This window comes from Erithacus rubecula (genome assembly GCF_903797595.1).
Source record: "Erithacus rubecula genome assembly, chromosome: 17".
Classification (NCBI taxonomy): Eukaryota; Metazoa; Chordata; class Aves; order Passeriformes; family Muscicapidae; genus Erithacus; species Erithacus rubecula.
Genome location: NC_136669.1, coordinates 14,276,351 through 14,296,268, shown reverse-complemented (window position 1 = coordinate 14,296,268; position 19,918 = coordinate 14,276,351). Strand labels below are relative to the sequence as shown.

Genomic DNA, 19,918 nt, shown 5'->3' with positions numbered 1-19,918 from the left:
AAGAGCCAGTGACTATAACACCCACTGGAAGCTGTGGAAAAATGACAGCTGATATCTCACACCTGCCCTAGAAATCCTTCATACCTCGGGAGAGTGCAGTGGCAGCAGACTTTCTATGCCCTCTCCTCCAAACAGAGCTGTGAGATGGTCATTGTGCTTCCCAAATCAACAGGGACTCCTGCTAGAAGTCCTGTAAAAAAAGGAAAAAAATAACATCAGAAAAGGCAGTGAAAGGTGGCTACTTGGCACCCCTGCTAAGATGATGATTAGCACTGATTACCACTGATAATGACAGTCTCAGGTGTTACCATTGGGCACCTGGGCTGTATTAGCTCAACAGGTGCATCTTCCCAGGGCTTTAGCATCGCAGACAGATGTGCTTTTAAAGTTATCTCAAATTATAAACAGGTATGTCCAACCATCAGAAAGAAACCACCCAGCCAGAGAGTATGTCTGTTCCTCATCCTTCCAGCTCTACAGTGGCCCAAGCTTCCCATTTGCATCTGGATAAAAAAGTCATATGAGGGAAGACAACTGAGGTGAAGAGCAGTGACCCACTGAACTGCAGCATGACCACTTAGAAACCCCAATTCACAGGTGGAGGCACATCCATGAGGAAACACCAGGAAAGAGGCTCAATTCCAGCTGGCCAAGCCCAGAGTAGCTGATAAAAACTCAGAGGTTGGAGCTGTCAATGCACTGAAGCAACAAATCTGGTTACTAACAACCATTCCAATAACAACAACCCTAACCATCCTGAGTAGATATTAAAATATTTCAGTTCTTGCACACTTGAACACAGAAATCAGCAGCAGCCACCACATTTCACAAAGCATCCTGACACACTGTGCCAACAGCACTGAGCCCTGAGAGCCTCAGCTCCCTGGGCACCCCTTTAGCTCCAGCCCACACAGCAACTCTTCCCTGAGCCAAGCAGAGAGCTCATTACAAGCTCCAGACCCACCTGCTGGGTGCTCCAGGGAAGGAGGAGGGAAGAGGAGGGATATGGACCCCTGATGGGACCTGCTGTAACTCTGGGAGCATTCCAGAGAAATGGATTCTGAAGGAGCAGTGGTGCACTGGGGCAGTGTACAAGAAGATCTCTGTACACAGCAAAGGGACAGGCAGTGACATTAACTCTGTGCTTCCTTCTCATCTAGAACAGCCACTGTGCACCTGAGGGTTTTTCCATATGCATGACTTCTATTCTACTATTTGTAGGAGCAGCTTACTTGGCAGAATACAGCCAGATGGTCAGAAATCAGAAACTGAGTGTATAAATAAATACACAGAAATGCCAGAATGGAAACCCCCAGCCCTGCTCCTCACCCAGGCACAGAAGCAGCCTGTTGGATGTGGAACTGCCAGCAAGTGACTTTATTAACTTCTCCCACCTGTGGTGGCTGCTTTTCATCTTGAAGAGAACTGAGCAAGTTTTTTTTTGTTGTTTTGTTTTTGACAAAGAACTGCTGAAAATAGCAGGATTCTTGACTTCCTCAAATACCATTACACCACGTGAAAGCCAGCTGTGGCACCCAGCTAAGCTGATACTTCCAGTTAGAAAAGGGGGACTCCACAGGGCTGCATTCTTTCCTCCTGCATTCTAGGAAAAGGTGGAAAGAAAGGTGTGTGACATTTCCTCTGCCTGGGGCACCTTTCATTTAGGGGAGATATTGTAATTGATGCTTTACACACAGAATAATAACACAGTGCCAAGCTGGAGGATATTTATTAGAGCTTTTTCACCTAAGAACTTAAGAATAAGTCTTTTGAAGCTTGATATAAGGAAGCCTCAAGGCAGAATGGTGCTAGAATAACCCTTTACCATTTTTTAGAAGCAGACATCAGCTCAGGCAGGTGCCCTTTGAGAAACACCTCTGGAGCAGTGAAGCAGCACAGAGGGTGCAGGTCACTGAGCTGGAGCCTGGGCACTGCTCCTACACCTGGCAGGTACCCTTGGATCAAAACCAAAGACAACACAAACACCCAAACAACAACATTTACACATTGTTGACCACACAATGGCAACAGTCTTTTTGGCTGAGGGGAAGAAGGAAATGAGTGTCCAGCACTCTGCTCTCGGAGCTGTTTCTCTTCCATGTGTGTATCACGACAAGCTCCATGCCCAGTATTTCCACACACCCATCTCATAAAGTAATTTTCTCACCCAAGAATCACCATGGAAGTTTCATGCACATCAATACATTAACTCCCTGATATTTGCCAACCTGCAGCAGGAGATAAGCATTCCTGAAGTAAAGCCCCTCATTCCTCACCTTACTACTCCACAGGAAGTCACACTACATCCATTTATCCATCCACAGGGTTGGAAATAGTTCAATTCTCAAATACAATTTCAGAATAGGAAACACAGAATCCTGGAATGGTCTGGGTTGGAAGGGACCTTAAAGCCAATCCTGTTTCTCCCCCTGCTATGGACAAGGACACCTTCCACTGTCCCAGGTTGCTCCAAGCCCCCTCCATCCCTTGTCCCCAGTCCCTCTCCAGCTCTCCTGGAGCCCCTTTATGCCCTGGAAGGGGCTCTGAGGTGTCCCTGGAGCCTTCTCTTCTCCAGGTGAGCACCCCCAGGTCTCCCAGCCTGGCTCCAGGGCAGAGGGGCTCCTCTGCTCCTCCTGAGCAAAAGGGGCTCTGGACTCACTTCACCAAGTTCCCCATGGAACAACAAGGACCCCAGGCTTTAGTTTAACCTGTAAATGAAGAGCAGACCCAGGCAGCAGCTCACACAACGGTACAACAAACACCAGCAAACTGTTTCAGTCTGCCTTGAGTGAAGTTTGCAGCTGTATTTTCCTTGAACAGAGGCTAGCTGTCATTAACACAAGCATCTTCTCACTATCTACAGACCAATTTTACTGCTTGGAGGAGTTAAGCCAAGTGACCCAGAGCATATACTCGCTTCACCTAGAAGCTGACTTGAAAACATGGAATCACTGAATGGTTTGGAGGAGACCTTAAAGGCAATCTCGTTCTAGCCCCACTACCCCAGGCTGCTCCAAACCCCATCCAGCCTGGCCTTGGACATTTCCCGGCCAGGGTCAGCCACAGCTTCTCTGGTCAGCCTGCTAAATCCATCAATGCATTTAACAGCCACTGATCAGGGTCACCTTTTGAGTTTATAAACTCAACCGGGCGAGTGTCAGGGTAGGTTTGCAGAAGCCCGAGCACCGGAGCCGGGTCCCACTGCGAGCGAACCCCGCCCGCCTCCACACGGCGCCACAGGGACCCGGCAACTTCACAACCCCCGCATTTCGTCCTTAGACCCGAAGGGATCCATCGCCCGGCTCTCTCCCTGATCCCACAAGATTATGGCTGAAATTTCCCTCTCGGCTGCCCGTGGCTGAAGGATAGCGGCTCCCGGCGCCCTCACACCCACGCGGCGCCCCCGCTCTGCCGCCTCACCCGGGCCCGGGCACACGAGGCAGGAAAAGCCTCACGCCCCCCCCCGCCCCGAGGGACCCCCGCAGAGCGCTGCCCACCGCGGCCCCTCCCGTACCCCACAGCCGTATCCCCATCCCACAGCCCTGCTCGTCCCGCTCCGCCTCACCGCGCAGCCCGGCCGGACCCATCCCGCTCTGGCGGCTCCCGCGGCGCGGCGGCCCCGCCCCTCAGCGCCCGGCCCCGCCCCCGCGGGGCGCTGTCCATTGTGCTGCGGGGGGGGCGCAGGCCCCGCCCCCCGCACGTGCGGCCCCCCCGCGCGCTCCCGCCGCCATCTCGCTGCGGGCCGTGAGGGGCGATCCCTGCTCGGTACGGCACCTAACGCTGCCCTCTGCCACTGCAACCCATCCCACTCCTTGGCCCTCTCCAGCCCTCCCAGAGCCCTGTTAGGCATTGGAAGGGGTTCTAAGGTGTCTGCGGAGCCTTCTCCAGGTGAAGACCCCCGGCTCTCTCAGGCTGTCCCCACAGCAGGGCTGCTCCATCCCTCTCATTGTCTTGCTGCCTCCGCTAGACTGGCTCCAGCAGCTCCATGACCTTCCTGTGCTGAGGACTCCAGACCCGAGCACGTCTCAGGTGGGCAGAAAGGGAGAATAAGGAGGGCTGTGTGTGTGGAGATGAGCTCACCCATCCCACACTGGTGACAGCCCTGCCACAGCTCCAGGAGTGCCTGGACAGTATTGTCGGGGATGTACGGGCTGGAGTGGCCTGGCGATCCTGATGGGACCCTTCCCGCTCAGGATATTCCATGTTTCTATGATTGTCCCCAAACTGGCACCCGCCCCTTGAGCAGGAGGAGCCTTTTTGGGTCAGGAGTGCAGGAGGCAGAGCCCCAGAACCCAGCACAATGGAATCCTGCTCATCCCGGGTGGATCAGCCCTTCATGAGCAGAGAGACCCCCCACCTCAGTCCTTTATTGTTTATTACATGACTTGTTACACACCTGTGAAACACACCTTGAGCAAATACTCCCCAAATGAGATACAAGGAGATCACCCAGCCCAGCGAGGACACTGGAGGCATCCTGACCTCCCAGCAGCTCTGAACATCTGTGCAGTGTTGGGTGGATTTTGGGGGGCTTTGCAGCTCAGGGTGAGTGGCCCCAGTCTGTCACTGTCAGGCCGTGTGCTGGGGAGCTGTCACCATCCAGTGACAGTCCTTGGGGCCGTGGCTCTGTGGAGGAAATGATGCCAACGCTGCCCAGCTTTGGGGTGTCAAAGAGTGGCTGGGCAGCCGGTCCTGGGGCAGGAGGGGCGTGTGGCACCGAGAGTGGTGGAGGGCAGGGATGGGGGAGACCAGCTGGGGAATGATTTGCACCTTCGGAGCCTCCTTTCAGCTTCTCCCTAAGCACCAGCTGCCCCTTTGCCTGCTGCTATTGAAGTAACATCACATTTACTGCGGCTTTGTCTTTTCCTGTCTCCTTATCACTTCCAGCTGTGGTGTCCCCTTATCTGGGCTGGCATTTCAGGAAGCTGCAGTGCTATTTCTGATCAGCAATATTTCCTGAAATGTTCTGCTATCTCAGGCTGAGGAGACCAGCCTGACACTGCTCAAAAACAACCCACCCCCAGCCCATCAAATGTCAGAGCTCTCAAGGCTGCAGCACTTTTCCTGAAGACCTTTACAGCACAACTTGGCATCAAAAGCCACAAAGCTACTCAAGGCCTGCAACATCTACTTGATAAATATATATTCAGAATAAAAACAAAATGGATTTATTTATAAATAAGTATTCTGAATTTCCCATCACAATGCAACTTTCTTTTTCAAATAAGTTGCATTTCTGCCCTGTTGTTCCTCATTCACAGCTAAATTTCCTCTGAGAAAACAGAAGGAAAAAAAAAAAAAGCACTATTTCCATCTTCTTGCTACAGAATTTACACCAGCCTATAACTGCTTTGTGCCCTAATTGTGGTGTTTTCCCTCTTGTTCAGGTCAGAAAAACTGGATGAGATTTTGGTGAGTCCCAACACATCCATTTCTGTGCTGTGCAGCCCTGACTATAATTCCCATTTTCCAACACTTGTTTTCTGCTGCTGCCAGAAGGTCACCTTGGCATTTTCCAGTGTCAGTGGGCTGCCTTTTCCCCTGACACAGGGCCAACTCTCCAGGGCATTCCCAAGGGCCCTGACTGTCCTTCCACCTAGCAGGACTGGCTGTTTGCCTCAAGGGGTGGCACTGAGCCCTTTCTCAGTTTTTTTCTCATGAGAGATCCTCAGGAAGAAGTTCTCACCCCTCAGCAGCCCAGCCCAGGAACTCCTGCAGTTAGAAAGGAGAATGTCTTCCAGAAAGGACATCTGGTCTGGGGATATTACTCAGCCTCTACTTACCCTGTTACAAGGACATTTCACTTCAAATTCTGCTTTTATCTCAACTTCTGTGCCTCACCTGGTGGTATAAATTTAAAAAACTCAACAGCAATTCAAGTGTATTGGCATGTCACATACAGGAAAAAGCTTGTAGGGTTGTTGATGGTATTGTTATTCCTATTTACCTTATTATGAAAGCAGCTGAAAGAATTTGCAAAGGAGGTTTGTGGCAAAGCTGCACTCAGTGAGTCCAGAAAATTCAGTGGTTTCTCATGGAGGTGCTGGGGTAGATGTGGACCTGAGCAGGGGAAGGGAAAGGGCAGGTTCACACTACCAGCCCAGCCCTTTCTGCAGTGTCACACTGAGGAGCTGTCCAGCCCCCTGCCACACCTGTTCAACAACCCTTAGAAAATCAGCACTGTTTAAACATTAAAGGCTTGCTTTAAAAATTCAGCAGTGAAGTTCACCTGCCTTTCAGAGCCCCATTTAAAGCAGCATGGAGGTGTATTCCACTCTGGAGGTGAATTCCACTCTCTAAACATGGGCTTCAGTCCAGGTGTGACTGAGTGGGGCTGTGAGAAAGAAGAGGCTCCACACAGAGCCTGCAGCCCTGGGATAGACACACCAGCCCACTCCAGTGCTCCAGCTGGGCTGGAGCTCACCCCTGCTACCTCCACACCTCTCTAAAGACTCCTTCTAAGCACTTCAGCACCAGAGCTGAGCAAAAGCTGGATTTGCTGTTCTGAGAGCCAGGAAATGTTGAAATACTGAGGTTTTCTTCACTGCAAACAGAGCAGCAGTACCCAACCCCATAGCATTTGCAGACCCTCTTGTGCCAGGAGCTTGCCCCCACACCCTGGGGCTTTGCCTTCCCCGTGCCACTCTCAGTCCTGTTTGTTTTTTGGTGCAGAATTGAGGTGGAATGTGCTGTCCAAGGTCACACAAGGAGATGGCAGGGATGAAACTGGAGAGCAGCAGGCTGAGATTGGGTTCCCTTCCCCGTGGGACTGCAGATGAGCAGTGTGCTAATGGCTCTGCTACATTCACCTGCCAAGATAATGCCGAGGTGGCTCCCTGCCCCACCCTCCCTGCTTCTGCAGCTTTTAAAATAGATTCTCCAATCGTGGTTTGGTTTGTTCTGTGAGGCAGAAGGGTCTCCCACCCTCTGGCCCACCAGCAGCTAAGGACTCAAATTTCTGCTTTGTGTAAGAGAAATACAAAATGAACCCATCCCATCAGTGATATTTAACCCCCCCAAAGCTTCCAGCTCCACAGCTGATCCCACTAATGCTCTTTAAATGCATTTTTTTAGTTTATCACCTGCAGTGTGATAACATGCTCTGTTTATGGGGATCTCTCTGCATTTTGGCTCCTAAAATATTTGCCATGTTCCAGCCTATCATGGAATCATGGAAACACTGAATGGTTTGGGTTGGAAGGGACCTTTAAGCTCATCTCATCCTATCCCCTGCCGTGGGGCAGGGACACCTTCCACTGTCCCAGGCTGCTCCAAGCCCATCCAGCCTGGCCTTGGGCACTGCCAGGGATCCAGGGGCAGCCACAGCTTCTTTGTGCCAGGGCCTGCCCAGCCTCACAGGGAAGTTTTTCCTGATATGTAATCTAAACCTAGTCTCTGTCAGTGTGAAGAATTCTCCTCTGTCCTGTTACTACAAGCTCTTGTAAAAACTCCCCCTCTATCATTCATATAGGATCCCTTCAGGATCTGGAAGGCCACTCGGGAAAATCTAATATTGTTCTGGTCTCATTTTTATCACAAATACTCCTTCTCATTTCTGTGCAGTCATTCTGGGACCCTCCAAAGCAGATTCTCTGAGACAAACACAGCACATTGCAACAGCAGCACATCTCCACAGCCTTACAAGCAAACCAAAAGTACTGCAAATTATTCTAGAATTCAGCTCTCTTGCAGAGTGCTAGCCATCTCTGTGTGAATGAAGAACATCCTATTTAAATAACTTCTCTTTCTGTGCTGTTTGTTCCTTTATGCATTTCCCTTTTTGCCTCTCAGTAGTTCTGTGAGGAGGTGTCACCCCTTGCTGAGTTCTGCCTGATTCCCCTTGCCTGGGAGTAAAGGCTGACACAGGTTTGTTATTCTGGGTCACCAGAACCAGCGTCACCTGCAGGAGCACAGCTGTCAGAGCTTATCTCAGTGCAGAGCTGGCAGAGCTCTTCAGAGCTGGCATTAGGAACAACAGGGCTCATAGAGACAGGGAAGTCTGCTGGGCTCAGAGCAAAGGCAAAAGGAATTTGGTAAATTCAAAGGAAATATTGGAAACCAGCTGAGAAACATGGAAGCTTTGGGAAGCATGCAATGCTTGGTCCTTGTTTGATGTGAGGCTCTCCAGTGGCTGATGGGAACGTGGAGGGTTTCCTTTCCAGAGGCACTGCCAGTAAGCTGAGAGTACAGGTCTATTTAAGAGGTTAAGAACTTCACAGCTCTTTTGGAAACAGCTCAGGAGACCCCAAATACAGCAGCCTTGGGGCAGCATCCCCTTGTTTCCACCCCTTGCCAGGTGCCAGCACCAACTGCACAATGCTTATCTTGTCCAAACCTCACCCACTGTGATGCTCTAATACAAAATATTCTTTCTTGGGACCTTAAAATACAGATCTATGGAATAATACAGACTGTGGAAGCAGCATCAAGGATTTCTCTTTCAGACCATGTGACTGGTCCCTGCTGGGATTGCTCTGTGCCTTCCCAGCACTCAAGGAGGTGGAGTTCAATACTCATATTTTGAGAAAAGTATTCCATGATTGTCAGAGGTGGTATTGAAACTTCTGTTGATTTCCTCAACAAATTATTAATCTTCTAGCTGATGAAGTGCAGCCTAGACAGTTGTATTTTCCCCATGACTTTCCTCTTCTCTCCCAGGTGTCTCAAGTGCATTGGGTATATGAAATAACACAGCACAGCCCAAGACCTGCTCCTTCCCAAAATCCTGTTTGTGCTGTTCCCTGACAGGTGTGACAAGCTGTGACTGGAGACATCTCCCTAGGATGCCACCTCCAGCCAAATGCTTTTGGAGAGACCCTGCCAGGAGCAGATTGGGATCTGCTGGTTAACCCCAGGGGAACTGGAGGTGTTTTTCCAGAGCCAGGGTACAGCAGACTGGTGAGACTGGATTTTGCTGTGTGTACCTCTTACCTGTCTGTGTGACACAGGAGATGAGAACAAAGCTGTAGGGCCAAACCCACAGGTAACACCAGGATTTGCTATCATTCCATCACAGCAGAGAGCACTGGGGAATGAGCTATTAAACACAGGGTATCCCAAGATGAATAATTTCTCCTTCCTGGGAATATTCCTTGTAAGCAGTCCAAAGGATTATGTCTCCTTTTAAAAGAAGTCCTTTAATTTATATTCTGAGGTATGCACTCCCAAGATTTAATTTACCCCAAGCTATGAAATTAAGCTTATCCAAAATTTCAGACTGGTTATTTATGCAATATATTCTACCACACAGTTGCTGCTTTAGCAGTGCAGTGATACCTCGAGTGCAGGAGACACTGGTGGGGGTCGTGATTTTTCCTAAGCCTTTAATTTAGACAATAAAGGATCCACATGCTTTGAACCCCCACAAAGAAGATTTGAAGCAATCTTAACAAATGATTTGTAAAAGCCAGATTGTACCCCATTTTCCTGCAACTTCTCAATGCATCTCCCCAGGAGCTGCCAAAATAAGAGGGAGGAAGAATGGTCTCAGGCTGTGTCTTTGTCTGTGAGATGCTGAACACAGCAGCTGCAATCAGAACCCAGAGAGCAAACTCCTTGTGAGGAGTGTTTCCATTTTATTTTCCAGACCTCTGCCCATCTCAGATGGTTGCTGGCTCAGTCTTGCATCATGTGGATGTCATTTCCCAGTGACACCAGGGACCTTTACTGAGCTATGTTCACTATGTGTGTCCTGCCCCACGTTCCAGGGAGGGCTCAGTGTCCAGCCTGTGACCTACACTGGCCAGCAACTGCCTGAGGTGCTGCTTCCCACTTCAAGCACTGCAGCTGGGATAAGCTATACAAAAAGAATAAAAAGAGAAGCACCTATCCCAAGACAGCTAGGACACTACAGATGAAGCTGCTTTGATTACAGTCACTAAATAGACTTTGGTTTTTCATCTGAAATACCAAAAGGGGTCTGTTGGAGACCCCCGAGCCCCTCAGGTACATTCATGCTACCCAGAATACAAGCTCTAAAAGGCTGCCACTGAAATCCAGGCCTCTGTAGCCTCTTGAGAATATTGTTCCTATAAAGCTGCAAAACCGTGAGCAGAAAGCCTTGTATGATAACTCGGAGGTAGACACGCAGGGGAGGCTGCTGAAAAAGTCTTGGATAGTTGGGAAGAATTAGTCTTGTGTCAGAAAGCTTGTTCTCAGACTGCTTGGCCTGGAAGCTGAGGTGCCTGGGGGTGTCTTTGCCATCTGCCATGGGATGGATGGCTGTGGCTCAGAGCACCACCAAGTCATGGGGTATTTATGTTGGCTTCTTAGGCAGTTCCGTTGGGCTTGGTGGCTGTGGTTGGTCACTCTTGGTCTGGCCTGCAGGAGGAGGCCACGTGGTCTTCTGATGAAGGTGGCTGGAAAGGAGAAATATGTCTTAGGTAGTTTAGAAGAAGGACACTGAGGATAATGTGCAGACAGCAGTGGTTATTTAGGAGAGAAGAGGAAGCCACAGAGCTTGCCTGGTTAGACTGTGCAGGCTGCCTGTTTTGTCTGAAAATGCTTTTCATAACCTTGAAATGATCATTTGCAAATGGGTGCTTTGTACCTAAACAAAAAACTGTGCTGGCAGATCTTCAGGTTGAGTTAAGCTAAGAAAGCAATAGGAGATATTTAGGTCTCAAAGTGCTCTTTTAGATAACTTTAGGAAATGGCTCTGTTAAATATAAGAGATTTCAGGGAAATTTAACAGCTTAAGGTCCAAACAAATCCATGTCATCTTGCTCTCCTTGTCTGAAGCTTCACAGCATCTCGATATCACAGCATAAAGGATTAACATATTCAGTGGTGCTTTTTCCCTTACACAGAGCACACTGTAAAAATGCCAGCTAGACAAGCCACAGAACCACAAATTCCCATCTGGCCTGAAGGAAATGCAGCATTTTATAAAGCAAAAGAGAAATCCAGGAATTCACACCGTGCAAGGTAGGAAGTCTCTTTCTGTCTAGGAATTTCACAGTATTTCTCTGTCATGGCCATCTGGAGGCCTCTCCTAGACTGTCTGATCAAAAATTGTCAAGAAACAGTTTCAGTTAAAAAACCCCAACAAAACAAACAGGAATTTTTAGTATCTGTGTTGTCCAAATTACAGGCCACAGCAATTTTGACACCTACTCCTTGTAATTTGGGATTCCTTCAGCAGTCAGGCACTGGTTCCTGTCCCATGGCAGAGCTGCAGATGGAAGCACAGAGCCAAGTGTTAGTGCAGAGAACATGCCTGATGCTGCTGCATTATTATAATGCACATTTAAATGGGGCAGGAGCTCAGAAAATGCTGACAGTGCTCATAAACCAGAGGTGCTCCTGAAAGGCTGCAATTATTTCCTTTGTGTCTTGTGCTTTGAGACAAAGCCAGTGCTGGACCATGGCCACACTGAGCTGGTGAAGAGCATCAAAGAGCAAGGACTGGGCACCTGTTTGGGGCTGTGCATTCACCTGGACATGACACTGAGGAGGTCAGACACTCATTTTCTGTGGCAAGAGACAAGCAGGGTCAAATAATTGCCACCAAGAAATGTTTATGGCTCATGGACCAGCTCAGAGTCTCAGACTGGGAGAGTTGATCCAGACTTCCATGTTCCCTGATTTTCCCACAGATGTGAGGAAAAGGGAGCATGGCTGGTTTTTACTCCAAGGAAATGGGGAGGTGACTGTTCCCTTCCTCTCAGCATTGCTGAAGTTGTACTGGATTGTGTAAGGAAAGTTTGGATCCTGGGTTTAAAGCTGTTGGGAAACTGGACAGGATCCAGCAAGGGGAGCTCCAGACCTGCAGGGAGAGCCTGGGGAGGGCTGAGGGAGCTGGGCTTGTTTAGCCTGGCAAAGAGGAGGCTGGGAGGCAATTTCAGAGCCCCACTGCTGTGTCAGGGGCAATTAAAGGATGCTGGAGCTGAGCTGTTCCTGGCAGTGCAGCCAGTGTAACCGGGGGCAGTGGCCACAGGCTGCCCCTGGGGGAGCTCTGGCTGGGTACTGGGAAGATTTTTATCACACAGCAGTGAGGGAACACCATCAGGAAGGCTGTGGATCTCCATCCTGGCTGCCTAAAGCCACTGCAGGTCCCCTCTACTGGGATGGCCCTACCTGGAGCAGATCTGATCTCCAGCATCCCTTTCAACCAGCATTTAGTGATTCTGTGAAACCATCCTCCTGCCTGTTGGGGTTTTTCCCCTGGATAAACACTCTTCCTCTGGCCCTGGGCACAAGTCTTTGACTCCATACCCTGCCAGTCTGCATTGCAGATTCAAAGATGAGTCACATGGATATAGGGAGGGCAATTACATCTCAGTGAGCTCAGAGAACCAGGGAGGCTCAACTGGTATGGAAGAATATGGAAGGTGCTGGAAGCTGTCAATAACACTGACAGAGATCCCTGAGACTCGCTGGGATTCAGCTTTCTCTGGTTAATTGAGTGCTTACCATCCTTGTTGGAGAGGATTGGTGCTAACAGTTCTTTAGCTTCTGATAGCAAAAGGTCAACAAGATCTGAAGATGGAAGAGATGTGTCTGAGACTGCATCTGTTTTATCCTCTTCTGTTTCGTGGTTGACGCTTATAAATACGGAAAGTGCCATCAATACTTCTGTCAGAGAATGGTCATTGACAATCCTGGCCAGCCTCTCAGGAAGGATGTGCAACACAAATTCTGTGTGTTTGGGGGGTTGCATCTCCATCCCTCTGCATTCAAGTGTCTGTTAGACACACTTTCATTGCTTTGTTGCAGACAAATAGCAAAGCATTCTTTAGAATTTGTCAAAAGCATTTCCCCCGCGTTATATTAGAAATAACCAACTTGGAATCTTAAAAACTGATTTCCATTCCTCTTAAAAACTGACTTTTAAAGCCAGTCATCATCAATGGGACAGTGACTTTTCAATGATTGAATCAGTTAAAAGCACACGTGGAGTCGTGATACATTTATGCCCAAGTGATAGGAGATAGGCTCAGCTTGGAGGGGAGTCCAGAAGCCTGAGCTCTATTTCTGCAGCCATTCATGGAGCTGAGAATCTGGAGAGCTCCTTGCTTACACTCTATCTGCTCTAACTACTGCTAAACAAGGATGTGGTCCTGGAGCCAAAACTTGGTTTATGTTTGGAAAAGCAGGTGGGTCAAAACTCTGCTGCTCTGAAACAACCTGCTTAGGGTCTCTGCTGACAAGAGCAATTTAACCTGAGCAGAGTTTCAGCTACTCACTCCCAAAAAAAGCCTGAACAGAGGCCAAAATCCCCCAGCACCAACCCACCAGCAGCCTTCAGATCATCTTTCTCCCATGGTTTCACTTCCAAAGTGAAAGTATGTTTAGAAACTCTGGGTAGGTTACGTGTGAAGCACCTTCCCCTGAGAAAGGTCAGAAAAGGACATTTCATGTTGCTGTTCACCATTCCCAGAAGCCATCTCCTACCTTTTCTCATCTGGTAAATGACTGTGTGTGCTCAGGACCTTGTAAATGTTCTGTCATGCAACAACAACAAAAAAAAAAACAAAAACAAAAACAAAACAAAACAAAAAAAAAGGGTTTCAAACTTGTAGGAATGAATAATTCCTGAGAACAAACCCCATGGGTTTTTCCTGATGATCAGATTTAATATGACAGTAATCAGCTTCTGCTTATTCATTGCCCTTGAAGCTAATATCTCAAGGCCTTTTGCAGCTCAGGCAGCATTCATGAATCTAAAGACACTTCTGAATTCTGCATTTTAATACCACTGCTAAAATATATGAAATGCAACACAAAAATCCTCTTCCAAGGAATAATTTTGCAGGCTGCATTTCAGTGATCATTGCTGTCAGCAACCCCTGGCTCCTGGGTTGGACCTCCACGTGGAAGCTCTCATTACCATGCCCTTCTCCAACACCACTGAGGGCTGGAGGAAAAAGGAAAATATTTTGCTCCAGTGCTCAAAATCCTGTGATGTTTGACTCTGGGGTCAAGTGAGATATATTTCCAAAGTCTGACCCCAGACTGCACAGGCTCTAGCACACAGTGCTGAAGCTCTGGAGGCATTTAATTCTTCCTTCTCTGGAGCAGAGAACACAGCATCTACATTTCTTTTTGCTCCACTGTTTCTCCTTGATTTCAGGAGTTCTTGGGACAGCCACCAGTAGCCATAGCAGATACACTGAATACTGATGCTTCCTGTGCTGACCAGTTTATTAATTACACATACTGGTATTCCCAGTTTAGGGAAAGAAGTGGAAAAACTGCCAATTGAAAGAGTAAATGGTGAGATTTTGCAGGGAGTCTGGGGAAGGGGGTTGGGGGTTGCAAAGCCACGCTCCAGGTTCCTATTTATAGAGAAGTAACCCTCAGCTATAGCAAGGGAAGGTGATTTTGACAGCAGAGCTCCTGGAGCAGCCTCAGCACAAAGAGGCAGGAAGAGCAGAGCCACCAGCAAAACCTGCACCACGGAGTTTGCATGGCTCCCAGAGATGAGGAGAGCTCAGCTCATTCCCTGCTTCCTCCTAACCAACAGACAGGGACTTTTTTGGGTGAGACAGCAAAAAAAAACACCCCTCTTGCTTATGGAGCAGGAAGTTGATTGGACTTGCAAAAGCACCCTGAAGGGAAGAGGCTGTGGTGATGCTGCAGCTCCACAGCTCACCTGCACAAACAGGAGCAGTTTCCTGTTGCAGATCTCCAGGCGCTTCCGTGAGACTTCGGATTTTCGGAGCTGCCCATCAGCCAGGGCCAGCTGCCTCTTCAGCTCCAGGATGTCCTCCTGAGGCAGGGACACAGGAGGAGGAGAAAGCTGCTGCTGCTGCTGCTGCTCCAGCCTTGGCTTTTGGAAACAACACTTTGTGACATTTGCTACAAGCAAAAGCAGTGTCCTTTGGGAAGGGACAGGGGAAGTTATGCAAATTATTACACAGATCTAGAGGCTGTGTTGGCCTTGTGATCCCACATAGGAAATTAGCTATGTGCTATTTCATTTTCTCCTTGTAAATAGGAGGAGGGTAACCTTAGTTGTAGCTGCCCCATCCCTGGAAGCATCCAAAGCCAGGTTGGATGGGGCTTGGAACAGCCTGGGATAGTGGAAGGTGTCCCTGCCTCCAAGGGGTTGGAATGAGCTGAGCTTTATGGTCCCTTTTGGCCCAAATCATCCCCTATGAACAGAAGAGTCTGAAGGGTCCTGGGCTTTTCCCCAGACTGAGGGTTAGTTGTGTTACCTCTGTTTCAGAGACGTGCTTTGCTTTTCTCCCTGCCAGCTGCATCTTGAGCTCTGCAATCTCAGCCTCCAGCAGGTGGATCACCTCCTCGTAGTCCTGCTCAGCACTGTGAGCCTGTCTCTGCAGCACCTCGGCCATCTGCAGCTTGCTCTGCAGGCTCCGGTTCTCCGACAGGAACCCCAGCGCCTTCTGCAAACCCACAGCTGCTGATGAACAACCCTGTCCCCCCAGCTGCCACCCCCACCCCCTGCACCCTGAAATCTCCTCACTAACTTGGTTCAGCCTCTGAAGCTCATCCTCCATCGACTTCTTGCTGTTCTCCACTTCTCTCAGGAGAGACTGTGGGAAATATTTTCACCAGATTAGAAACAACAAACGACAGGACATTTTCTAGAATGCCCCTACCCACCAGAATATTATTTTACAGAAGTTCTGTGCACTTTGCCACACACAGGGAGAGCTTTTAGGGCTGTGACCTGCAGAATGCCACCTGGGTACAGCCAGGTGAGGGTGAGAGGACAGCTGCTGCTTCTGTTAATCACACTGGAATTCTTAACGAGACCTGCTTTTTAAATACATTAACTCCCTGCTGAGAAGGGACTGCATGCTTTGAGTACAAATAAGTTTTCCTTTGAGGTTGAGAGTGAGAAAGAGGCAATTAAGGAGAGTGGAGGGTGAGAGGCTCCTGTGTGACGAGGAATGCACAGAATGCAAACTGGTGACTTCTCCAGAGGGACAGGCCACCCCATTACCCCCGTGGAGAGCTAGAGCAGAACACCCCAGCCAAGAAATCTGCTCCACCTTCAGCCTGTGGACTTCATGCCGCAGATCCCTCATCTCCAGCTGCAGCTGCTCCAGGTCCTCGCTGCCATTGCAGTTGAGAGAGTCAAAGGTCTGCAGGGAGAGGGACAGACTCATCACACACTGAATCCAAATCGCCTCCAAAAGGCACATTCAATAATTCAGCTCCAGGATGGTTCATTTTGCCCCACAGAATTTCACTCTTTGATCCCCATCATTGCTGAAATAGCTGAGCTAGAGTGAATTTTCACTTCGTGAACCAAATGACATTACTTAGAATTGATTAATTATGGCTATTTTCCCTTCTGCATAACTGCCAGGCTGCTTCCTCATATTATCCCATGGGTACTGTTACTTCCTTATTAAAACTGAGAAGTATGAGGTCTTTTATAGAACTTCCTATTAAAAAATGATTAATGAACTGATCTGCCATATCTTTCTAACTCTAGAACAACCAGAAAATGGTACTTTAGCTTTTCCCATCTCAGAATTCCATGGATTTCATGTAGAAGATCCATGGATTCAATGTAGAAGAGTTTGTGGTGACTGACCAGGGAGTGAAAAGCTGATGTATCCAGCAAATTGGCCACTTCATGCTGAGTGAAGAGCATGGAGCTGGAATCCAGACCAGCCTCGTCCAGCTCCTCCTGCATCACATCCCTGAGTGCTTGGAGAACATCTGTGAGAAACAAGCAGTTTTTACCAGGCTAAAAGAGAAAATTGCTATGTGTTAGGAGAAAATGCCACTGATTTTGGGGCCATCCATTGGTGCTGAGCAGGTTTTAGAGATGCCAGACAGGTTTCTCTAATAATCCTGGGTTCATCAGCAATCTCATCAAGCTTAAATGAGTTGTTGACAGGCTTTATCAGACTCCTGTTTCTTATCCAACTGAAAAAAACTAAACTTTTAAAAACCAGAAAACCCAGGTATTTTCACAGGGGAGTTTTCACAACTGTGGTTCTGAAAGTTTAAAAGTTTTAATCTAAACCCACATTTCCCTGACAAAAGGCACCTGCTGTCATTTCTCATGTTGCTGATTTAAACAAGAAGACAACTCAGTGAGTTCAGCACATAGGAAAGGTGTTAAATTGACAAGTCTGAAAATCCACGTTCATTTTGCTTTCAGACCTGAAGGAAAGCAGAGCAGAAGGGGCTGTGTGGGACAGGGGGAACCATCAGGGAGGTGGCACCAGGGTCCCAGAGCTTCCAGTCACAGAATCATAGATCATGGAATGGTTTGGGTACAAAGGGACCATAAAGCTCATCCCATTCCACCCCCTACCATGGGCAGAGACACCTCCCACTGTCCCAGGCTGCTCCAGCCCCATCCAGCCTGGCCTTGGGCACTGCCAGGGATCCAGGGGCAGCCACAGCTGCTCTGGGCACCCTGTGCCAGGGCCTGCCCACCCTCCCAGGGAACAATTCCTGCCCAATATCCCATCCATCCCTGCCCTGTGCAGTGGGAGCCATTCCCTCTGTCCTGTCCCTCCATCCCTTGTCCCCAGTCCCTCTCCAGCTCTCCTGGAGCCCCTTTATGTCCTGGAAGGGGCTCTGAGGTGTCCTTGGAGCCTTCTCTTCTCCAGGTGAGCACCCCCAGCTCTCTCAGCCTGGCTCCAGAGGGGCTCCAGCCCTTGGAGCATCTCCATGGGCTCCCCTGGACTCTCTCCAGCAGCTCCAGCTCCTTGCTGTGCTGGGCCCCAGGGCTGGGGCAGCTCTGCAGGTGGGGTCTCACCTGATGGGGCAGAACTCCCCCTCCTGCTGCCCACCCTGGGGCTCAGCCCAGCACAGGGGAGTTTCTGGGTGCTCACAGCCAGGCCATGGCCAGCTCTCATCCTCCAACACCCCAAATCCTTCCCCCAGGGCTGCTCTCCCTCCCTTCCCTACTCAGCCTGGATCAGTGCTTGTGACTGCCCTGAGCCAGGTGCAGAACCTGCACCAGGCCTTGTTGAACTTCATGAGGTTCCCATGGTCCCACCCTGAAACCTGCCCTGGAGGATCCCTGGGCTGCAGCAGGAACCAGACTTTCTTTTCAAAAGCAGCACATTTGCTGAATACCCCAAATCATCCTTATTTCTGTCACCAGTGACACCAGTCACTCATAGGAGAGGGCTGTGGTTCTGTGTCCCATCCCTCACTCTGCACAAAACATTGATCCAGAGGCCTTGTGACTGCTCTTTCTGCTGGGGCTATTGCTGATAGTTTTGGATTTTTGCTGAAAGCCTTCTGGGGAGCAGATCCTGTGGGCCAGCCATGTTCTGGAAGGCCACAGAAAGCAGTACTGGCTTTTATTTTCTGTCTCCTCTGGCCAGTTCCTGCTAGGAAAGCTGGGATTTTAAGGAAAGTAAGTCCTTGCACCAACTTTCTTTTAGTCTGAATTTACCTATAATAGGAAAATGAGAATGGCTTTAAACTGTCAGGGAGTATGTTTAGACTAAATGTTAAGAAGAAATTCTTCCCTCTGAGGGCAGTGAGGCCCTGGCACAGGTTTCACAGTGAAGATGTGTCTGATCCATCCCTGGAAGTGTCCTCTTGGACAGGGCTTGGAGCAACCTGGGATAGTGGAAGGTTTCTGGTGGAATGAGATGAATTTTGAGGTCCTTTCCAACCCAAACCATCCCAGGATTCCGTGATTCTACAGAATGCCTTATTTTGTGTTTATGACTTTCTCTCTTTATGGGCTCCATCACTACCCCACTTCTGTCCATTTTAGCTGCCAGTGAAGCCAGAGAAATGTCAGACGCCCCTGGACAGAGCTGCTGCTCACCTCCATAGGCCACAGTCCCCTGTGAGTCAGTGGTCAGGCTTTGCCTCAGCTGCCTCTTCTTCTCCTCAGTCACATCCAGACCAAGATACTGCAGAACCTGCAGCAGAAACAAAGAGTCTTTAAAAAGAGAAATACTGGAAAAGCAGCTCTTTGGCATAAGCACTGGGACAACACTTGGTGCTGGGTTTCTCCAGGCAGCATCTCCCAAAGGAACAGGCTTGGATTGGATTTCCAGTCTCTTCTTTGCTGCACATGTACAGAAATGTGTTCCTGAACACAGCTCCACATCCCTCCAAGAACATTTGATCTGCAATCAGATTTGCAGCTCCCATGAGTTTTCAGGACTTTTATCAAAAGCCAGTAGAGTTTTAGCCAGACTCAGCTGGCAAGAGCTCAGCCTCTCCTTTCTCTCACTGCCCAGAAATTGTTTGGGACCAGGAAGATAAAAGCTATCAACAGAGTATCTCTCATGGAGAGAGGAGTCATTTAAACGTTTTGCTCCTCCACTGCATGTTTTACTCTCTCATTACTCCTGATGCTTTAACTTCTACTGATATTTATCAGTTCAACCTCAGGGCAGCACACAGAAGCAGATAAACCTGTGCAAGCCCCACTTCCCTGCTGGCAGCAGAAAGCTTTTAAAAGCCAAGCCGAGCTCAGCAGACTGGGAGAAGAGCCCGAGTGAAAGTTCACCTGTGCCAGGCTGCACTGGCAGCACCTCCCGGGAATTCCCTGGGAATCCCAGCTCCTGCCCGCTCACCTTTCCAGCAGAGCAATCCCTGGGATCCAGCTGCTGTCCCGAGTCCCAGCTCCTGCTCCCCCGCCCCCAGCCCTGCTGCAGGCGCTTCAGGCTGTTGGTGGCGTTGGCCACCCCAAAGTGGGGTGTGACCCCTCGGTGTGTCCCCGCTGCAGCCGGGCAGGTTTCTAGTGCAGCCTGGCGCTGCTGCCACCGGGAGGAGCTGGTTTGTCCCCGTGAGGAGCAGAGGTCGCTGTGCAAACCCCGATCCCGCAGCTCGGCTCCGCGGCGCTGCCGTCGGGGGGCAGCAGCTGTTCGTCACATCGCGGCTCCCTGGTGTCCCCAGCCCCGCACCGAGGGCTCTGTCCCGCATCCCCCCGCCCCTCAAACGCCGGGAGAGCCCGAGGGGCCAGACTGGGACACGGCCCCCAAGGCAACCTGACCATCACCAGGGT

General features: G+C 49.6%; 2 protein-coding genes across 3 annotated transcripts in view; both read right to left on the bottom strand.

Moving 5' to 3' along the window:
- SEC14L5 (SEC14 like lipid binding 5) overlaps positions 1 to 3,646 on the bottom strand; it is a 34,803-nt gene extending 31,157 nt beyond the window's left edge. The window contains exons 1-2 of one of the 2 annotated variants that reach the window (XM_079321071.1): positions 3,566 to 3,646; positions 85 to 190 (exon numbers count right to left, since the gene is read on the bottom strand). The gene's annotated coding sequence lies outside the window, so the exon portion shown is untranslated. Of the gene's footprint in view, positions 1 to 84; positions 191 to 3,257; positions 3,279 to 3,565 lie in introns of those variants that run through there. The other variant, XM_079321072.1, reaches the window with a different exon arrangement.
- Positions 3,647 to 7,330: 3,684 nt separating this feature from the next.
- LOC306809485 (syntaxin-binding protein 4-like) overlaps positions 7,331 to 19,918 on the bottom strand; it is a 39,101-nt gene continuing 26,513 nt past the window's right edge. The window contains exons 12-21 of the mRNA XM_079321066.1: positions 18,728 to 18,824; positions 16,514 to 16,641; positions 15,963 to 16,055; positions 15,435 to 15,500; positions 15,162 to 15,350; positions 14,597 to 14,713; positions 13,396 to 13,445; positions 12,415 to 12,545; positions 11,116 to 11,173; positions 7,331 to 10,358 (exon numbers count right to left, since the gene is read on the bottom strand). Coding sequence (XP_079177192.1) covers positions 10,256 to 10,358; positions 11,116 to 11,173; positions 12,415 to 12,545; positions 13,396 to 13,445; positions 14,597 to 14,713; positions 15,162 to 15,350; positions 15,435 to 15,500; positions 15,963 to 16,055; positions 16,514 to 16,641; positions 18,728 to 18,824 — 1,032 coding nt within the window. The 3' untranslated portion in view covers positions 7,331 to 10,255. The remainder of the gene's footprint in view (positions 10,359 to 11,115; positions 11,174 to 12,414; positions 12,546 to 13,395; positions 13,446 to 14,596; positions 14,714 to 15,161; positions 15,351 to 15,434; positions 15,501 to 15,962; positions 16,056 to 16,513; positions 16,642 to 18,727; positions 18,825 to 19,918) is intronic.